This window comes from Erinaceus europaeus, chromosome 19 (genome assembly GCF_950295315.1).
Source record: "Erinaceus europaeus chromosome 19, mEriEur2.1, whole genome shotgun sequence".
Classification (NCBI taxonomy): Eukaryota; Metazoa; Chordata; class Mammalia; order Eulipotyphla; family Erinaceidae; genus Erinaceus; species Erinaceus europaeus.
Window position 1 is genome coordinate 52647530 of NC_080180.1, and position 22907 is coordinate 52670436.

Sequence of the window (22907 nt, forward strand, 5' to 3'; positions counted from 1 at the left end):
ATAATTATTGTTGACTGTAAACCCCATCGATTTGATGTGGGGTCGGACCAATATTCAGCTTAGGAGCCTATGTGACCTCTGCATCCCTGTAGATCTGAGCTCACATTCTGTGGTCATGAGTAGGAACATTCTAGGCTGCCCCAAAATCGACCCATCTTCATCAGGTGTTTGTTCATTTTTTTGCCAAAATTTTTGTTTGTCTCCAAGACAAAATATATTTTCCCCCATTTGTGTAACCCTTTAAATTGATATTCGCACATAGAGGTAAGGGAATAAGTGTAAATACCTACCTCCCGCCAAGAGACACTTAAACTAAACCTCTCATGAAAGCATTCTAATGTTCTTAACAGATTCAGCACCAGCATTTTCATCAATCTGTACAAACCTCATCTTGCCACTGCCACTGGCTAGGCAACAACCTACCATTGATAACATTTAACTTATCATAGATTCAGTTTTTGCCCTTGTAAATCAGGGATGATAATAGGGTTGTGTATTAGGTAACTATGATGATCTAATTTATCTTAGACTCTCAGAACCCTCACTTAGATCCAGTAAATGGAAGCATTGTCATAAGGTAGAATGACTCTCAGTCTGCATACCATTTCTTCTTTTTTTTTAATATTTATTTATTTATGCCCTTTGTTGCCCTTGTTGTTTTATTGTTGTAGTTATTATTGTTGTTGTCATCGTTGTTGGATAGGACAGAGAAATAGAGAAAGGAGGGGAAGCGAAAGACACCTGCAGACCTGCTTCACCGCCTGTGAAGCGACTCCCCTGAAGGTGAGGAGCCAGGGCTCGAACCTGGATCCTTACTCTGATCCTCGCGCTTTGCGCCACCTATGCTTAACCCGCTGCACTACAGCCTGACTCCCTGCATACCATTTCTTACAATCTTCTCACATCAAACCAACCTTCTATTCAGGAATGATTGTTGGTATGCATGAGACCCTTTCTGTTTCATTTGGTTTAAATCCCCCCTGCTTAACACTATTCTATTTACATAACCACTTCATTCTATTTACATAACCACTGTTAACAAGTTCCACCCTCCCTCCAGGGCATTTGTGGTTCAGTGATAGGATTCTCACCTAATCTGCCCCCTCCTTGTCACACTCTGATTTTTACCAGTCACTTTTCTCTCCACCCTCTCTATGTCACATCCTGTTTCCACCCTACTTGGCAAGTATATATAAAGACAGCATTGTGAGTTTTACTTTACCTTGAGTTTAGCTTAGCTCGTCTTAGATTGTGCTGCGTCCTGCATGAATAAAGAGATACTGCCTACAGCTCAACCATGAGTCCCTGGTCATCTGTTACCCGCCTGTGAAGCCAACCCATCGAAAACAACAATGATAAATTTTTATGATACCACATTTCCACATAGTTCATCCTATTTCATCTTCTGAATATCAGGTTTTTCTAAAGTCTGCTAAAGTGCTGAACTTTAGTGTGAGGTCCCAGATTCCATCCCTGGCATTGCATGTGCCAGAGCAGTGCCCTTCTCTTTCTCTCAACAGTCAAATAAAAATATCCATGGAATATTTGATACTTACCTTACTCTTTTAAAAATATTTTTTCATTTATTAATTAATGGCGGGGAGAGAGAGGGGAAAGAGAAACAGAGTATCATTGGCATGTGCATTGCTAGGACTCAAACTTGGGACTTTATGCTTTATACTTTATCAACTGTATCATCTTCCAGCATGTCAGATATCTTAGTTTTACTTAACAATATTCTGTCCTTTAACTTGACATGTTTATGACATGCAACACTGACATCATATAACATCAAATTAAATCTTCATCTTCTCTTTTGCTTGCTAGTTTTTAGCCCTCACTTTTGTTCAATATCTAGTGGTATACCCTGCTTCCAGGAAAGAATAAAGTAACATATATCCTCTTTTGCCTGTGACCTCTTAAATGATTTAGGCCAGACTTTATACATGTTTATAGTCATACCAAATGAAGATGACACTGACAGATGACTTTAGACTAGCCATCAAGTTCCTAAAAGAGATCGGCTAAGTTGGCTTGATGCTCTTGTCCTCTTCTCTCCATGTCCCTTTTGACTTTTGATAGCTCTTCTCCTGTCTTGTATCCACAAAATATATACTACCTGGTAATGTTTCCAGGGCCCCTATTTCTGAGTCTTCTGGTCCAGAATGATCTTTTCCTTTGCTCTAATTCTTTCCTCCTCATGTCCAAGATGTTAGGATTTAATGATTATCCAAAGAAAGCCTTCACAGGAAGATGTTAGAAAAAAAAATTTTTTTTTGAAGCTTGGATTTTATAAGAGAAGATTATTAACCCAGGCACATCCCTGCCTTATGGAATTTCTCAGATTTCTTGCCAATTTCATACAGCCTTTTTATTTTTAGAAGTTGTAGTGATGCTTTAACAGTTTAGAATTTCGCTTCTGAAAGGTTGATAAAAACTGGAACACTTCACATATAAGGTTCCAAAGGAAGAAAGATTTATGATGATGTGCAAACAGATCAACTTATGAAATAAAAAGCATTTTGGAAAAAAGAAATAGTGAGAAATTATTAAAATCAGGAAAAAACTGTTTATAACATAACAGTTTTAGAAGGATAAAATGGCCCAAAGATTGGCTTTTGAGTATTGAGTTTGTGACTTCCTGGATTTATATTGATCTTGAGTTTAAATTATCCAAGATATTGCTTTTCTTTATTATTAAAATAGTAATATCTAGCTCATGGACTCATTGTCAAAGTACACGGTAATGTTTTCTAAATTGGAAAATAGAAGCTGTGGCTTTTAGGTAACTATAGTTAAGATTTCCTAAAATTTTTAAAAAGAAAGGAAAAAGTTAGAATGTCTCAATACTACAGATGTCTTTTCTTTTCTACAGTTCAGTTTTTACCAGGAACGAGATGAAAGAGTTTGTTGTGTGCTTTTGAAGTAGGCTGAGGATCCAAAAATTTGCTTTTACTTAAACACAATAGAAGTGATTGTAATGCAACTTGTTTGATACCTCATACGCTTTCCATAGTAAAAAATTGGAGATTTTTGGACATAAAAGTGATTTTACTTTTGTGTATTTTCTTGAGGGTAAAGTAAACCATTTCGTTGGTGCTCCTGTGTATTGTGATATTTCTGATAAGCTGTGTGCACCATTAGAGTACTATGCTGTTAAGTGATATTCTTTCCTAATAGGCTTCAGTAATTTCATCAGGCTTATTTAATTTTTCTAATTTCTGGTTCAGATAAACTGAAATAAGTAGTTTTTGTCATTATCAATCCCTTAGTATATGCCAGATGCTGAGCTGCGTACTTTCCATGCAGTGGTTTTCTTATTCACCTTTTCAAATAATACAAAAGTATTTTTCATGTATTCTAAAAGCCTGATTTAGAAAATCTTCTTTTTGCGTATCTTGTTTAGATCTATCAAAGTCAATTCGAAACAGAACTGTTACTGCTCTACTGCAGCTGTGATTTTTGCTTCTTCAGTGACTAAAGTATCCTACCTATGGCAATTGTTTTTACTATTTATAATTTTTCAAGAGTTTAAGAAAAAAAGGAAAAAGGTGAGGGAAGAGTTTAATATTTTTGTTTTATATGCTTCCCTCCTTTAGTTCAATTTCTTCCATTTTTGAAAGTATTATTATTTTGGTAGTCCTGTTACTTTAATTTTAAATTCCTCTTATCTTACTTCAACCACATTTTTATCTTGTGATTAAGGATTTTAAAAATTATTTTACTGATTTAAAAGTCTTAATGCAATTCTATTTTTTAGCTTTTCCTAGTGCTTAAATTATTTTTTATATCCAAGGACAATTTACATGGTTATGAACTTGCATTTTACTTTTTAATCAATACTTATATCTTATTGATTTTTAAATGACCAGTATTTTTGCTTTTCTTCTTTTAGTCAATTTGCTGCTTAAAAAAAGAATACTCAGCCAAGCTTTTACTGTTAAATTGTACAAGAGCTCTCTGTAGGGTAATAGTACTACCATCTTCCTGAATTGCTCTTCAATTGTTACTCTTAATATACTGCATAAGTAAGAGAAGCCATCAGCATTTACTTTTAGTTCTTTTGCAGAGATGAATAAACATCTTGAAATGCTGATTTAGACAATGTTTTAAAAATGCAGTGTTGCACTTTGGTGTATGACTGACTCTTGCTTAGTTAAATGTTTTGCAGCATTATAACATAGTTGAATTCAGCTCATCTTTTAAAGCAGTTGTCAGAAAAATATGGGCCAGCATGGTAGAATGTATTAGCTCAATACATTGTCTCCATTTTATTATGAAGCTGCTGAGGAAGCTGTGATATACAGCACTGTCATTACAGATCTATTGTTAGGATGGTTCCACAGTCTTCTTTGCACTGCCATTAATTTATAGCAGTAAACAATATGTAGCCTTCCAACTGCAGCAAAGCAGAATCTTTTAATGAGGTGGATGTTATTACCACAATAAATCAGTGCTTTCTCGTAATGTATAATTCAATGTGTGTATTCCCACTGTAACTTCTCTGAGTAAGCTGATAGTGTATCATTGTCATTGCACAGCTCTGTAGATTTTTTTTTCCTTTTATTTGGGGACTTCTTTTTTTATATGCTTGCAAATAAATGTGGTATGTTTTGATACCTGTCCTGTAGCTGGCTTCAGAAACCAACTGTAACAATAACAGCCAGAATCAATACTGTGGGGTTCTGCCTATGGATCTCTGCACGATGCCTTTTTTTTTTTTTTCAGATGCTAGTGAAATCAATCCTAATTGGTTTTAGTGTTATATTCAAGAAACGTGATTCTATATCTATTGATTTTTGGAGGATACTCATTTGGAAAGTAATAAAAATAGGAACAGATAAAAGTGAATACTTAATATGCTGCACAACCGTACAAAAGGAACATTGATTCTATTTTTGATTCATATAATTTGTCTTCCAGTGGCTTTATTTCTTCATTCTTTCCTTTTGTATGGCTCTGTCTTTAGGAACAACAACTAAAATACATTTAAAGGCATTCCAAATTGGTTCTGTAACAAAGAATTCTTGGAGTCAGTGCCATTATTACTTAGGTAGCATAAATTAAGTAGATTAGAAACAATTCTTTTGTATTTAAACTCATATTTTAGATGATTTTATAAATTGTGATAAATTTATAAAAAATTGTGATAAATTGTGGTCATTTACAAAATAATCTAAAATAGGAGTTTACACACAAATAAATATAAATATATTTATATTATAGTAGATTTTATATATATATATATAGCCTTATAAAGTGAAAGAAAAAATAGCTTATAGTAAAGTGCTATTTTTACAACCAAGCTACTGAAAGAGACCGAATATACCAAATATATGAGAGACCAAATATAATATACCAAAGATAAATAGCAGTTTTGAAAAAAGTTAGCAAATGAATTAAAATAATCTCAAAGTTATGAGTGTTAGATGTTGTGTAAAATCACATATTAGCATGAAAACAATTGTATCAATTTAGCAGTTTTGTTTTCAGATGACTATTTCTAAATATATCTCTTGAAAATTTGTATTTAAAATTTTATTTCAGTTTAATATTTCCTCCATAAATAATCAGACTCATGTCTTACTCTTCTGTACTAACTCATCAGTTATTTTCATTTTAAATAAGGAATTGACATTTTTGAGAGAAGAATGTTTTAAGAAAATGAATACTTAAAAGCAGTTGATCTTAACGTTTTAAAATCCCTTATGAAACAGTTTATCTTCCTTAAGAAAATGTGCATATGCACAACCACACAATATTCCATCCTATTTAATGGAGTGTACGCATTCCTTGAATTCAGGAATATCAGCAAAGCACAGTAATGATACCAGCTAACATTTATTAAGTTCTTAAGCCAAACTATATGCTGCAGGGCGGTGGGGTGGGTGCTTTATAGGCTATTACTTTGTCCAAACGACCCCAATTTTAAAAGATTATATTATATTATATATTTTAAATGATAGTTGGCATTCACTCACTATTGTCAGATGTGATGTTTAGGACTTTATTTCTTCAGAGCCATGACTTTGTGTTTTTCACCACTCCCTGGCCAACTTGTTCAAATGCTGGGGCTACGGGGAGACAGAGAGAAACAGATAGTGACTATAGTACTTTAGCTTCTTCCAGAGCTCTGACACTTACTTTCCATGTGGTGTGAGGACTCAAACCTGAGCTGCATGCATGGCAAGGCATACACCCCACCTGTGCCCTACTCAGTGAGCTGTATTTCTGATCTCATGATTTATTAGACATCACATGTACTTGTCCATTTTATTTTCCAAAACAACCTTCTGACTGGGTATTATTGTCATTCCAATGAACCAGAATACTCTGCCATTTTGCTATACTGCTTTGTAACTCTGCTGTAATACATTTAAATAAAAGCTCATAGTCTGTCTATTCTTATGTTGCATATATGTTCATAGTCCATGGGGGCATGTCTTCTGTACTCAGAAATCTGATTCTATTCATACTAGTAGAAATTTCTTGATACATATTTAATCTCTTTTTTTACTCACCTCCTTGCACTCCTCACTCCTTCTAATTCTGTTCTGTCTTCTTCTTAGAACTCATCCTTTAATTTTAAGATTCTGGCTTTGGTTGTTGCTTCTAACTAACAAGATAAAAATTTATAGGTGCTTTTCAAAGTATTGTGCAAGTCAGATCATGTAATTGTCTTTATGAAAATGTTTGTGGCTGGTTAGACATCTTATTTTCAACAGAAAAAAAGACTTAATAGGTTTCTCCATCCACTTACATGCTTGTATATGTTCAACATGCAGTGAGAAATACAGTTGCTTTTCCAACCACTCTCTCAATATAATGTTGTGGTTTAGCTTAAATAGTGGATTTTTAAAGATCACTTTATTTGCGATTAGGTAACAGTTGAGGAAAGAATTATGGTTGATTATAATAATTTACACGTGTCTTTGTTGTTTTCCTCCCCTCTCCATTGGCAGCCAATAGGAGCTTTGAATCCCAAAAGAGCAGCATTTTTTGCAGAACGCTTTGAATCATGGGAAGATGACCAAGTTCCAAAGTTCCACTATGGCACTCATTACTCAACTGCAAGTTTTGTTCTTGCATGGCTGCTGAGAATAGTAAGTTCATGTGAATATTAAACCATGAATAAGGAGTCAATGCTGTGGAGAATGTGTAGTATTTAAAAATCAACATCCTTTTCAAATGCTAAAACTGGAAGTGGAGGAAAGTTGTGCAAATGGAGGAAGTTATGCTTGTAGGTTACACAAAGACTGCTGTGTATTGATAATGTATTGGTTAAACAAGAAGTGTTTCTGTAAAATTGAAAGGTGATTCATCTACTGGAAAGTAATTTCTTTGGGAAAGCATTAGCAGCACATCATTAATTAAAGCTTGTTAGAAGGGTACAGGCAGACATAAATCCTAGAAGTAATTTATAGTGCTTAGCTAATTTCAAGCAATTATCTACTAATATGTGTTTAAGTGTTCTTTAACTAAGAGGAGGCTCTTAAATCTTCTAAACATTTTTCTTTTCTTAATCATAAATTAAGTATTGGGCCTTAACAATAGGGAAATTATTTCCCTTAATTGTGAAGAATATGCAGTATCTGAACATTATAAGTTTTTCTAAGAAGGGAAGATTCCAGTCTGGAAAAAAATATTGTAAATACCAAATATTGGGAAGATTTATTCTGAAACAAAAATAATTTTAAAACATTAATATAATCATTTAAGTATAATTCTCAATCATTGCCTGGTATGTATTGCTTGCAATGTATATTAGTCATTAAAATAGTTCAGTATAATGATTTATAAAACTGTATCTATACATCAGGGAAATAGTGACTTTTTTTTCTTTCTTTTTAGGAACCCTTCACAACTTACTTTCTAAATTTGCAAGGAGGGAAATTTGATCATGCAGATCGAACTTTTTCATCAGTTTCCAGAGCTTGGCGAAATAGCCAGCGTGATACATCCGACATTAAGGTGTGGGAACATTTCATTTTATAGTTACTATTGCGAACATAATTCTATATTGAATGAATATTGATACTTACTCTCCTGAAATACAGTCCTACCTAAAAAAAAAATCACTACACACAGTATTTTTTTTTTCATCTGTCTTCTCTCTCACTTATTGGAATGATTATGTTTTTGACTTCCTTTGTATCTCTCCCTCTCTTTTTTTTAAAGAATCAATAGAGTAAGACAGATGGGAGTGGATGTATGGTATATGCTCATGGAATTCCAAACTTTTTGAATACATTTAATATGATCAAAAAAGTCACTTTAAAATTTAAATCATATCTAGCTTGCTATACCCTGAATGTTGTTTCAACATAAAATCGTATGTATCATTAGACTGCTTATGTTCTTTTTTTCTTTCAAGCTAAGTCTTTGGGATAATTATCTTTATTTTTATAGTTACAACACACCTTTATTCAGATTAGCCACTTTTCAGGTGTTCAGTAGACCCTTAGGGCTATGATTGACACTGCAAATTTTGGATGTTGTTTTGGAAGGCATCTGTCTCTGTACCACCATTGATACACTGGGCCGTTGCTATAGAAACACCTCCTAGGTATAGCTTACTGTGGGTAGAGGAAAGGGTTCCTGCATATTCTCTCTGTCTCTGCTACTGGGGTTATTGCTGGGCCTCAGTGCCTACATGATGACTCCACCATTCCTAGTGGACATTTCTTCAGTTCCCTTTCTCACAGAAACAGAAACACAGAGCAGGAATGAGAGAGAAGGAAAGAAGAAAGGCACCTGCAGCACTGGCATGCCACTTGTGTGTGTCCAGTACATAGGAGCAGTAATAGGTAGTTTTAAGCACTGAAATAGAAAACTCTAAAATTAGCTTGGAGAATCATCACTGTGATAATATTTTTAAATTCCCCAGTAGATTCATTCTGATTTTTCCAAGTCTGAAAATTGACTTAGGTTTAGAAAATGAGGGTCAAAATAAATTACTTGCTTAAGGCTAAAGCATTATGTCCAAATTTTATGGAAGAAATTACAGATGCAGAAAGATTCATGAATTTCACAAAGGATTTACATGTAAATTTTAGACAAAATTTAAACTTTTCTAGGTGACTCCTTATCACTCATTTCCCCATCTGGAAACAACTACATTTACTTAACTACCCTTATTGTCAATAAATTCAATGTGATGATTAAGTTCAGTTTGACATTCCGCAATTCAAACTCTCTTCCTTTTATCCTGTAGAAATGATTAACTACCAGGATTGGAGAGAAGGAGTCATAAATGTCACCCAGCTTCATTAGTTCAGAATGGGAGCAGTAGTAAATAGATCTGAAACATAGATGATTGGAGGATCATTCTTCTCTAGAAGCTTCACATTTAGTACAGTAAGCTACTGTGGAAATCATTTATGTTACAAGTGATATTTGAATAAAAAAAAAGTTAAGGAAATCTTAGATGGCATTTAATTTTTTCCTTTGAGTTTGCATTATCAGCCATTGGTTGTGCTATAGCATACACACAAAGCATACACCGCAGTAAACTTTTGTGTTAGAATTCAGTGTATGACAGCTCTCTCTGCTCATCAATACAGCATCTGAATGATCAAAGGGGAGAAGAAAGTCCAGGTCCCATGTTATGAGGGGACATAGATACTTTGTTAAGGTTGTTGGACTTTATCCCAGGGAACAACAGGGAAGCATTGAAAAGAGGAAGGCTAGAGGATTGAGCTGACCAGATTTCATGGCTTAACAGTTCTCTGTGGCTGGTATTTGAATATGCATTGTGTGGTGCGCATTAGTGGAAGCAGCTTTAAGCTGATAGTAAAGTCTTAAACTCAGTACTGTCAGTCATACTACTGAAATGTGTGTGAATTTAAGATTTATTTAGAGGGTGAGAAGTATTAATATTTGGTGATTAACTTGCCTTATAAAATGAGTGACAAGATAGAGAAATTAAATTTGGCTTGTGCCTACCTGTACAGGACACAGAAGAAGTGCTGTTTTAGGGCATAAGTACTAAATCCCTGTATTCAGATAAATTGCTATAATATGTAAATTAAAATACCTCAAAACAGATTCAGACATTACTGCCTGTGTTGGGTGTGGTCTGGCTCTCAACCCAAAACATACTCAGTTAAGCAAACATTTATTGACTATAGGCAGAATATAGTAGAGAAAACTTGTAGTTAAAAGGGTGAGTAAGATAAACTTAGATTTTTACTTCACTTACAAGAGAGACAGGTATACATAAGACTTTCATGGGGCTGGGTGGTAGCACCCCCAGGTGAGTGCACATGGTTCCAAGTGCAAAGATTTAGATTTGAGCCCCCCAACCCCCAATTGCAGAAGGGATGTTTCATGGGCAGTGAGGCAGGTATGCAGGTATCTGTCTCTCCTTCCCCTCTATTCTGTCCTATCAAAATAAAATAGGAAGGGAGGAAAGGAAAGAGCCATTAGGAGTGGTAGAATCACAGTGCTGTCACTGAGCCCCAGGATTACCTTGGTGGCAATTAAAAAACAAACCCCCCCCCCAAAAAAAAAGGAGAAAAAAATTTCAGTGTAAATTAGACATTGATAAATGCTTTACTAAGATATAAACACAATGGCAATTCTGATAGGGAGGTAATGTTTGAATGACTTTAAGTGATATTTTAGTTGTATTTTAAGGAATGCAACTTTTTTCATTTTTTTTATTTATGATTAATAGTGGGTTACAAGATTGTAAGATTATGGTGTAGTTCCACAACATACCCACCACCAAAGTTCTGTGTCCCCACCTTCCACTCTCCCAAAGATAACCATCCTAGTTCTCACAAACTCTTAGAAACAGTTTTTCCCTTCTTTGTTTTTGTTTTCTGCAAGTTCATGTGTTGTCAGTTCTCTAGATTCCACATGAGTGAAACCATCTGGTAGTTGATTTTCATCTCTTATTTCGCTAAGCATAATCTCTTACAACTCCATCTGTTTTGTCCCAAATGACACAATATTATATTTTTTGATTGCAGAGTAGTTGTCCATGGAGTATATATTTCCCATACTTTCTTTAGCTTGTCTTGATGATGGGCATTTAGGCTGCTTCTACTTTTTGGCTATTGTGAATAATGCAGCTATAAACATAGGGGTGCACATATGTCCCTTCAAATTACTGTTTGATTGTCCTTTAGATAAGTGCCTAAGAGTTGTCTAGCTAGGTCATAAGATAATTCCATTTGTATTTAAGTACTCTCCATATAGTCTTCCAAAGGGGCTACACTACTTTGCATTCCCATCAGCAGCAGAGTTCCCTTTTCTCCCCAACTTCGCCAATGCCTGTCATTTCCTGTTTTACTGCTGTAGGTCATTCTCACAGGTGTGAGATGGAATCTCAGTATAGTTTTAATTTGCTTTTTCTCTAATGATAAATAGAGCATTTCTTCATATGTCTGTGGGCCATATCTACTCTTTAGAAAACTGTCTAGTTTTTTTTCCTATATTTTTATTGGGTTACTATTTTTTTCTTTTGTTGAGCTGTACCAATTCTTTATAAATGTTTGATGCCATTTATCAGATGTGTGATATGCAGATATTTTCTTTGACTTACTGGGTTGCCTGATTATCCCTGTGTAGTTTACTTGTGATGTGTAGAAGATTTTTATCTTCATACAATCCCATTTGTTTACTCTTGTTTTCATTTCCCATGCTATGGGGTTGAGTCTCCAAATATATATTTGATGTGAAGATCCTGCAATGTTTCACCAATGTTTTCTCTTACGTATTTTAGAGTTTCTGGTTTAATAGCTAGGTGTTCGGTCCATGTTGATTTGATTTTGGTATATGGTGTTAAGTGCTGGTCTAGTTTCACTTTTCTATATGTGGCTACCCAATTTTATCAGCACCGTTTGTGGAGAAGACCTTCTTCGCCTCATTTAATCATTTTAGTCCTTTTGTCGTATGTTAGGTGGCTGTATGTATGTGGGCTCATTTCTGTGTTCTCAACTCTGTTCCACTGATCCAAATAATCATTCTTTATTTCAGCACCATCCTATTTTGATTACAACTACTCTGCTTTATAAATTAAAGTTGAGGAACGTAATATCTCTACTCCCTCTCCCCCCTTTTCTCAGTGCTTTAGCTATTCATGGTTTATTTATGATTCCATACAAATTGTTAGATAGGTTGTCCAATTTCCTTTAAAAAAATGTCATTGGGGTCTTGATAAGGGTTGTATTGAAACTGTAGATCACTTTTGGTAGAATGGCCATTTTAATAATAATAATAATCTAATCCAAGAACAAGGAATGTTATTACATTTTTGTGTGTCATTCTCTATATCTTTTCACAATGTTCTATAGTTTTCTGCAAGGGAGTCTTAAGCCTCCCAAATTTATATTTCTGCCAACATAACTCCCAGCTTGATATCTCCATTTGAATGTGTAAATATATCTCAAATTTAACATGCTGAAAAAGTACATTTCTGATTGTCCCACAGTTTTCTCCATATTAATAAGTGGCTTTGCAGTTAAGAGTAAAAGTAGAAGTCCTTATAAGATATTCACTGCCCAAGTCTCACCTCCAGAAATCTATTACCTCTTTGTTGGATAGTATGCCAGCTCCCCCTGGCTTCTGCTTAACCATATGCCTATATAGGGATAGATTTAATCCCATTCAAAGCTTTGGTCTATTTACATAAATCACTTTTGCATTTACATAAAGCACTCCAGGGCATTGGTGGTTCAGTGATAGGATTCTCGCCTGCTCTGCCCCCTCCTTGTCACACTCTGATTTTCACCAGTCACTTTTCTCTCCACCCTCTCTATGTCACATCCTGTTTCCACCCTACTTGGCAAGTATATATAAAGACAGCATTGTGAGTTTTAGGGTACTTGAGTTTAGCTTAGCTCGTCTTAAGATTGTGCTGCGTCCTGCATGAATAAAGAGATACTGCCTACAGCTCAACCATGAGTCCCTGGTCATCTGTTACCCGCCCGTGAAGCCAGCCCTGCGAAAACAACCTAGCCCAGCGAAAACAACACCTCTTTTTTTTTTTTTTTTTTAATTGTTTTATACAGATGTAGAAAGAGAGATCACAACACCAAAACTTCCTTTAATGTGGTGGGGTCTAAGCTTGAACCTGGGCCGAGTATATTACAAAGCAGCATTACAAAGTAAGCTATTTTGCCAGCCTCTCTCCACCCTTCTGCTCTTGTGGTTTTCTTCTTCTTCTTCTTCTTCTTCTTCTTCTTCTTCTTCTTCTCCTTCTCCTTCTCCTTCTCCTTCTCCTTCTCCTTCTCCTTCTCCTTCTCCTTCTCCTTCTCCTTCTCCTTCTCCTTCTCCTTCTCCTTCTTCTCCTCCTCCTCTTCTTCTTCTCCTTTTTTAATAGAGCTAGAGAGAAATTTAGAAAGGGATTTTTGCATCCCCACTTCTTTTTGCATTGATTGCCCAGTGCTTGCTTAATTCTAGCTAATAAATGATACTTGAAACTTCAGATACTTCAAGTATCACTCCCACCTCAGCTTTTATTTTTCTCTCACCAGAAAATTTTTTCTGGTATCCTTATGGTGTTATTCTTTCAACTTTTATTTTTTCATCTTTATTTGTTATTGGCTAGAGACAGAGAGAAATTGAGAGTAGAGGGAGAGATAGGGAAAGAAGCAGAGAGACACCTGCAGCTCTGCTTCATCACTCACAAAGCTTCCCCCTGTAGGTTGTGATCAGGGGCTTGAATGTGGGTCCTTGTGCACTAGAATGTGTGTGCTTAACCTTGTCACCACCGCCTGCCTCCCCCCCTTTAAAATCATTCAGCTTTTCTTTCTTTGTTCAGTTAATCACCTTCTTTGTAAGTTCTCCTTGATTCCTCTATTTAGAATTACATACTTTCCCCCATATTTTCCCAATTACTTTCATTTGCATTGTTGTTCTTGTCACTAACCAACAGAGGCATATTTTACTGCTTTATTATTTCTTACCCCACTGGAATTTTAATTCCTTTGGGACTCTTACTTATTAGATCATCTCTAGAGTTTAAAACAGTGCCAGGAACACAGTAGCCACTAAATTAGTGTCTAAATTATTGTTTTGATGAAATGCAGGAGAATATTCTGAACAAGGGAAATTACACAAAGTCAGGACAGTTTGATACATTGGGGAATGCTTATTGTTTTGTTTATTGGTCTTTGTACTTGGTGATAGGAAACAGAGAAAAAGAGAAATACTGCGAGATTATACTGTCAGTCTAATACAAAGACCCTTGACTACAATCCGGAGGTATTTGTCTTAATTCTGTAGGTTAGTTCAGCAGCATTTTTTTTTTTTTTTGTAAACAGGCAGATGATGAATACTTTGTGATTCTCAGTGCATGTAAGAATTGAAGTACATGAACATATATAAAAAAAAGTAAGGGAACAGCCCTTAAGACTTTATAAGAACTATGGTTATCACCAGGTATGGGAGGTGTGTGAAGAGGGGTACACAATGTTGGTGGTGGGAGCAATGTAGAACTGTAACCCTGCATTGCTATAATCTTGTAAGCTATTATGAAGCTACTAACAAAATTATCAGTAAAAATAGTCACCTACACAATTATTAGATTACAAAGGCACAGTTCCATGCTGTACCCACCGTCAAAGTTCGGTGCCACCTCCCAAGACCCCAACAGTGATAACCGCCATAGTTTGCAGGCTTCTTCTTAACAGCTTACCTACATCAAAGCTCAAGTTCTTACTGCAGCCACAGAGATCTGTGCTATCTGGTCTTGATTCTTTTCACCCTCTTGCGTTACCACTTGCCTCTGTTCCTTCTCAGAACTCCTACGTGCACCTTCTTGGTGACTTTGCATAGACTGTTTTGTCCTAGATATGTTTTGCTTATTCCTTTATTTTGTTTAATTCTCTGTTTAAGTGGCACTTCAGACTAAATTTCCCTGAACACCCAGTTCTACCCCTTTATCTTGTCATATCCCTTTATCCTTTTTCCATAATACTAGTCACTTTCTGATATGATACATACATTCTGTCTGCATCATTCACTGGAGTTCAGTGAAGTTGGGGACCATATTCACTTTGTGACTTCAGCACAATGCCTTGCATCTAGCTAGAAATCACTAAGTATTTAGTATAATGAATATATTAAAGATGCCAAAGGAAAAGGAGTCAAGTTAACACCTAGGGGAACAGAAGCGAGTGTATAGCCATGCCAGCCCGCTGGCACAGCAGACTCCAAATGGATCTGCACTCCCCATGCAGCACAGCTGCCATCTCCCAGTGGAGGAAGTGCTTTTCTGCGCACACAGGAACTGATAGCTGGATGTCATCTGCTGAGCAAGAGTTATTGATTATTCTTTTTTCTACATTTTCCCAGTAAAGACAGATTGAACTCATATTTTTACAGTGTTACACAACACCTATATGTGACAAATAGCTCACCTTGATAGTGTGCCTGTTTTGTCTTGTGCACAATCAACATTTGAACCCCACTCCCATGGCATTGGAGGAAACTTTGGTGCTGTGGTGTCTTTCGCTCTTTGTCTCTCTGTCTTCATATGTTATCTGAAGAAGTTGATCTGAAGTGGTAAAGACCTCCTGGCAAAGATAAATGTGTATTTCCATATGTACATATACATATACGTATACATATATGCACCCACACAGACATCCTTTTTCTGCTCTTATCTTAGTTCTTCTTCTAGCGTTTGCCCTTCTTCCGTAGCCAGTCAACAGCGTCAGGTTGAGCCTGATGTAAAGTTTCGAGACCTCCTTTGAATCTGGAGAGGTGGCAGTCGTTGACTATGTGGGTCATAGTCTGTCTGTAGCCGCAGGGGCAGTTCGGGTCATCTCTGGCTCTTATCTTGGTTATTTAGTCTGACACACTAAGGGGGCTAGGCAGTGGCATACCCAGTTAAAAATGTACACACTACCATGCACAAGGACCCAGGTTCAAGCAGTGAAGCAGGTTTGCAGGTGTCTGTCTTTCTCCCTCTCTACCTCTCCCTCCCCTCTCAGTTTCTATCTCTCCTATCTAATGGAAATAGAAAGAAAAAAACCTGTCTTATAGTTTGCATATTGTTACTGAGGAATGTAAAATCTGTATTATGAAACTAGTAAGAACACTACAGAACATTTCATACACACAATGAAGTAGACAATGCAATGCAAACATGAGAGGATATTAACATTTTAAATACATATGAATAATTTTCAAAAATCAGTTTAGTTTTAACTTTAAAATTAATCCAAGTTTTAAAGTGTACATGTATTTGTTAAATAACAGTGTAAAATGGAGATGATCATAGAGTAGTTTTATTAGTGTCTTGTGAGATTTGTAAAACATGAGCCCTTTGACTTGCCCTCTGCTAACTCCGTGGTCCCTGAGGCCTGTAATCTGAAGATAAGTTAGGCTCCTTTTTTTTCCTCATCAGCATGCCTTCCACCATAATGCATTCCATGCATGCTGATAGCATCAGCACTAGAGCCATTTATAAGAAGAGTGCTTAGCTATAGTTAATAGAACATAATTGCTGGGAATGTTATTTCTTGATGGATTCGTTGTTTTAAAAAGCTTACACTTTGATGGTCTGGTACTTTAATTTTCCTAGTGAAAGTATTGTATGTTCACTCTCTAACATGTTTCCATACATGTTTATCAAGAATTCCTAATTTTTAAATGTTAAGAGAAAACGAAATAAAGATCTTATCCTTTTCTGTCCATCCTCTTTAGATTTCCCAATGGCCATAATATCAGGAATTCGGGATGCTTTGTGAAGCAGGGAGTCTGATAAGACGAGGCACACCTTTGGGGTTACTCCTGTCCCTCCTTGCTCAACCTCTTGGTAGAGAGAGAGACTGACAGGATAGACGCACTCCTCAGGTGAAACCCTGCCAAGCTCAACCACATCCTCACAATTTCCCAACACCTATGGAGAACTCTATGTCTAGGGCTTATCTATCTATATACTACTGGTTATAAGTTAAACAATGTGTTGAGTGGGTTGGAGGTGACTCAGTGGGGTATGACACATACCCTGGATGTCTGAGGCCCCTGGTTTGATCCCTGGTGCTTACAAATAACTGAGTGATGCTCTCTTTCTTGTTCAGTGAAAGAATATATAACGTTGAAAATAGAAAATTACTATAAAATTATTGAGGGTATTTGTTATAAAGTGAAATATGATTTGCCATACTGTTGTTGTTGATTTGAAAAAAAAAATTAATGTGGTAATTCATATCACCATTAAGACAGGTAGACAAAATCCAAGCACACTCTCTCTACTATATCAAATTGAAATGGATTATTATCTACTGGTTTGTAATTCATTATTTTTCTTAATTTTAAATATTTTAACACTGAATCTGCCTAGAAGGACTATAAGTTCTTTTGTTAATTGTTTTTCAATTAAAACATTGTTGGAATGTTTCTTTTATCTGGTAAATAAGGAGAAACTAAGGTAAACATCAATTTGAGAGTTCTCAGATATGTGATCCATTGAAAATGATTCCACATGAGAGAGAGAGAGAGAGAGAGAAAAACACACACAGCTTTATTATATGTAGAGCCAGGGCCTCATACATGCAAACCATGGTTTTGGCTGATGAACCTTCCTCTGATTCCCAACTCACATTTTAAAAAACAATTAAAAAAAAACAATCAGTTTTAGGGGCCAGCAGTGGTGCACCTGGTTAAGTTCATATATTACCAGCGCAGGAATCTTTCTTTAAGCCCTAGCTCCACACCTGCATGGGGTCCCGTTTCATAAGCAGTGAAAAGCAGATCTGCAAGTATCATACCTTTTTCTCTCTCTCTCTCTCTCTCTCTCTCTCTTAGAATGTATTCATGAGAAAGACAAGAAGAGAAAGAGAAAGAACCAGATACCATTCTTGATACATGTGATGCCAGGGATTGAACTCGGGACCTCATGGTACAATGTTTTATCCATTGTGCCACCCCCCTGACCACTCTTCCTCTAGCTCCCTGTTCTCCCTCAGTTTCTCTCTGTCCTATCTAACAACAACAATAAAAATTAGAGTTGGGGGTCAGGTAGTAGTGCAGTGGGTTAGACACTAATGGTGTGAAGTGCAAGGACTGGCACAAGGATCCCAGTTCCAACCCCCGGCTCCCCACCTGCGGGGGGCGGTTCACTTCAGGGGCGGTGAAGCAGGTCTGCAGGTGTCTGTCTTTTTCTCCCCCTGTCTCCCCTCCCCTCTCAATTTCTCTGTCCTGTTCAATAACAGCAATGACAACAACAACAATAATGCAACAACAAGGGCAATAAAATGGGAAAAATGGCTTCTAGGAGCAGTGGACTTGTAATGCAGGCACCAAGCCCCAGCAATAACCCTGGAGGCAAAAAAAAAAGAAAAGAGTTTAAAAAAATCAGTTTTATGGAAGTTCTTATTTGTGAGTTAAAAACATATATGAAATCTAAAATATATCAGAACATGTACATTGTTTTCTTGTAATATATTATTTATCAAATATTTATTTCATTGAGAAACCTTATTTTTATTTTTTTCAGAGATACATTATTTTCCTAGTAGTGGGAAGCTAAAATTTTGCTTTCAAATCTTTTCTTTTAACCATTAAAGCAGTATTCATTAAGTTAGCCACCTTGCTATCATGTTGATATTTGAGTTGTCAAGATTTAATTCTTTTTTTTTTTTTTTTTTTTTACCAACCAGATAAATACTTAAGTTGATCTTTTTTTGGCCTCTTTTTGTGGATTCCAGGGTATAAGTCCATACTACACTCACCAAAATTTAACATTTTGGTAAAATATAATAAAATTAAACTTTTTAAGATTGTGGTTTTGATTATTTCATTTCCTTGGATCACCTAATTTAGTATTTGCTGTGACTTCCCAGTATTACTGAAGTGATGGTTTTAGCTCAGTGGATAGTCTCAGCAGCTATTAAAGGAGAAACATATAGCCTCCCTGCATAGGCCCTTCATATCAGTGGGGATCATACCCTAATTAAAAAAGCCAAAGCATATGTGTGGTCATAACCAATCCTTGTCATTATGCCATGAAAGCTTCAGGATTTGTGATCAAAGCAATGGGCTTATCCTAAACTGTAGTATAACCTCTGGTTGAACCTTTCACATTTTTATTTTAGGAGACGATACACTACATTTTGACCATGTAACCAGCCTCTGATACCCATCTGTCCAATAAGCGATAGAGATTAAAAAATTTTTGTCAAGTGAAAAGAATATGAATTATAAATATTATCTTCTGTCAGTATTGTTTACTTATCATTTTATACTGATGTTTTAAAGAATTGCTGAACATGTGTTTTTTATCCAGAGCTGAATGTTCTGTTTTGATGAATATAAATCATATTTCACTTTGTGAAAGTACATTAGAAGTATTAAAGAGACATACTCTTTGACTCTTCTACCAAATTTCACCTGTCAAAGATAGTCATTTTGAACTATAATACTTAATATTGTTACCAGAGCATGCTTCTTAGAAGCATGTTCTTTAGGAGTGAAATGAAATTCTACAATCTAACTTGGATGTTACCCTCATCCATAGTTAAAATTTAGGTTATTATAGACTTACTAATTTCTTTTTTAAATTTATTTATTTAAAAAAGGAGACATTAACAAAACCATAGGTTAAGAGGGGTACAACTCCACACAATTCCCACCACCAGATCTCCGTATCCGATCCCATCCCCTCCCCTGATAGCTTTCCTCCTCTTTAACCCCCTGGAGTATGGACCCAAGGTCATTGTGGGATGCAGAAGGTGGAAGGTCTGGCTCTGTAATTGCTTCCCCACTGAACATGGACGTTGACTGGTCGATCCATACTCCCAGCCTGCCTCTCTCTTTCCCTAGTAGGGTGGGGCTCTGGGGAAGCGGAGCTCCAGGACACATTGGTGAGGTCGTCTGTCCAGGGAAGTCTGATTGGCATCATGCTAGCATCTGGAACCTGGTGGCTGAAAAGAGAGTTAACATACAAAGTCAAACAAATTGTTGAACAGTCATGGACCTAAAGGCTGGAATAGTGCAGATGAATTGTTGGGGAGACCTCCATTTTGTAGCTAGCTAGCAGGCATATTTTAATTATATTTCAAAGCGCCTGTAGCTATACTAAGTTTTTTTTGTTTTTTCTCCTCTGAGCCTGAAATCTGACATGCAAGTGGATCGAAGTTATTGTCTGGGGAGGTGATGTCATGGCTGGCAGAAGGACTAGAAAGATGGATCAGGGAAGAAAGTAGCTCCCTAATACGGGGAAAGGATATAAATATTGTTGACTGGGAGTCGGGCGGTGGCGCAGTGGGTTAAGCGCACGTGGTGCAAAGTGCAGGGACTGGCATAAGGATCCCGGTTCGAGCCCCCAGCTCCCCATCTGCAGGGGAGTCGCTTGACGGGCGGTGAAGCAGGTCTGCAGGTGTCTGTCTTTCTCTCCCCTCTCTCTCTGTCTTCCCCTCCTCTCTCCATTTCTCTCTGTCCTATCCAACAGCAAAGCAACGTCAACAATGGCAATAATAACCGCAACGAGGCTGCAACAACTAGGGCAACAAAAAGGGGGAAAAATGGCCTCCAGAAGCGGTGGATTCATGGTGCAGGCACTGAGCCCAGCAATAACCCTGGAGGAAAAAAAAAAAAAGGAAAAAATAAATATTGTTGACTGTAAACTCCATCAATTTGATGTGATCTGGGGCCTATATTCAGCTTAGGAGCCTGCATGACCTCTGCATTCCTGTAGATCTGAGCTCACATTCTGTGGTCATGAGTAGGAACATTCCAAGCTGCCCCTATATTGACCCATCTTCCTCAGGTATAGCATAGAGGATGGAACATTCTCTATTGTTGCTTATCCAAGTTGAGGTGCAAGGTCCTATGGGGGCCCACAAAGGGATCTATTTTGTTGTTCCTGATAGAGATGAACGGTAATAATGGAAAGAGGGATTTATTTCAGGTCTAGGTCCATCATGTCTGTGTGGGAATCTCAGGACTTCCTGAATAGGGCCTCAGCTGATGGGGTGGCCTGATAGTGACTGAAGACTCATCGTTAAAGTATGCCAGTCTCTTGCCCTTACTCAGCTTTTGCAGTCTTTGCTTTGCTAAGGTTAGCTTTGGGGTGAGTGAGAGAACTGTAATAGGAAGTAGGTGAGGAGGGTATCTAAGTCTAATTAGATGTTATTTCATTAGGAACTTTATACTGACTCACTGTAGACTATTGTGAACTTTTGCTTTCAGGTATATATTTTGCCCTAGTTTATGGGTATGTGTGAACATATGCTCTATCTAATAGGAGCTGGTCTATATCTAGGTTTTGGAACTTTGTTAGGAAGTGAACCGCCTGGAATGGAATTAGAGAATACTATGAAAGGAAAGATCTCACCCAAGTAATGAAGCTGAAGGGTTGTCATTCCACACCTAGTCTCTGGACACAGTCTGAAGTGAAGCATGCTGAGGTGGTACTCGATTAGGTGGTACTTGATTAGGTTGGGATCAGCGGATAACATATGATTTGCTATGAATTGAGAGAAGCATGCAGGAAATTGTGCCCCACCCTAGAGGTTCCAGGACTGGGGGAAATATAGGTTCTATAGTGGAAATGCTGTCTTAGGGTTCAAGAAGACAATAGATAGTTATTGTTAAAATCACATTATTTGGTAATTGGGTTAACTTTGAAAAATCCCTTTGTTAGGATTTGCTGTATAATACCCAACATCACCATAATTTATGTCCTTTGACATTATTTGTATATAGCTGTGCCACTGGTTGCTTCTATTCTCACTGGTCTAGGCTTTTGAGAGAGTCTGCATATCAAAGACTCAGCCTATGTATTAAAAAGACTCAGTCTGTGCTTTAAAAAATTTGAGACATACAATCAATTTTCCCCCTCTCTTATTAATTAAATAGTGATTTATATGACTACAAATGAATAGGAGTGTACATAAATACCATTCCCACCACCAAAAGATGGTGTCCCATCTGTGCCCCCCCCCCCAACTGCCCTGGGAAGCTGAATATCCACCCTCACCCTCACCCCAGGGTTTTTACTTTGGTGCCCTATTCCAGATTTAGTCAAATCCTGCTTTTAGTTTCCCTTTCTGGTCTTCTTTCTCAACTTCTGTTGATGAATGGGATCATCCCATACTCATCTTTATCTTTCTGACTTAGCTCACTTAACATAATTCCTTCTAGCTCTGTCCAAGATGGGTCAGAGAAGGTGGGTTCATTGTTCTTAATAGCTGCATAGTATTCCATTGTGTATATATACCACAAATTTTTCAGCCACTCATCTGTTGTTGGGCACCTGGGTTGCTTCCAGGTTTTAGCTATTATGAATTGTGCTGCTGTGAACATAGGTGTACACATATCTTTTTCGTTGGGTGTTATGGAATCCTTGGGGTATATCCCCAAGAGAGTAATTACTGGGTCATATGGAAGGTCCATGTCTAGCCTTGTGAGAGTTCTCCAGACTGCTTTCCATAGAGATTGGACCAATTTGCATTCCCACCAGCAGTGCAGAAGGGTTCCTCTGTCCCCACAGCCCTCTAGCATTTGTTGCTGCTGTCCTTTTTGATGTATGCCATTCTCACAGGGGTGAGGTCGTATCTCAGTGTTGTTTTTATTTGCATTTCTCTGACAGCGACCTGGAGCAATTTTTCATGTGTTTGTTAGCCTTTTGGATGTCTTCTGAAGTGAATGTTCTATTCATATCCTCTGGCCATTTTTGGATGGGGTCATTTTTTTTGTTGTTGTTGCTAAGTTTGCTGAGCTTTTTGTATATTTTGGTGATTTCTCTCTTGTCTGATGTATAGCATGTGAAGATCTTTTCCCATTCTATGAGTGGTCTCCTTGTTTGTGTGAAGACTTATTAATTTCTCTTGCCACATCTTGGTGTACCTTAATTGATTTCAGCATATTTATTTTATATTAAGATGAAATGCAGTTCCCTTCTTTTGCAGAGTTCCTTATAGTGAGGTTGCAATATATATATATAT

The 22907-nt window shown here is 36.9% G+C and overlaps 2 protein-coding genes across 4 annotated transcripts in view; one reads left to right on the forward strand and one right to left on the reverse strand.

Annotated features, from left to right (window-relative positions):
- The window catches only part of LRBA (LPS responsive beige-like anchor protein), a 554160-nt gene that overhangs the window by 406024 nt on the left and 125229 nt on the right, over positions 1–22907 (forward strand). For all 3 annotated transcript variants that reach the window (XM_060178956.1, XM_060178957.1, XM_060178958.1), the window contains 2 exons: positions 6963–7103; positions 7852–7971. In XM_060178956.1, coding sequence (XP_060034939.1) covers positions 6963–7103; positions 7852–7971 — 261 coding nt within the window. The remainder of the gene's footprint in view (positions 1–6962; positions 7104–7851; positions 7972–22907) is intronic.
- Positions 1–22907, reverse strand: part of MAB21L2 (mab-21 like 2) — a 384237-nt gene that overhangs the window by 90741 nt on the left and 270589 nt on the right. The gene's annotated exons all lie outside the window — the stretch shown is intronic.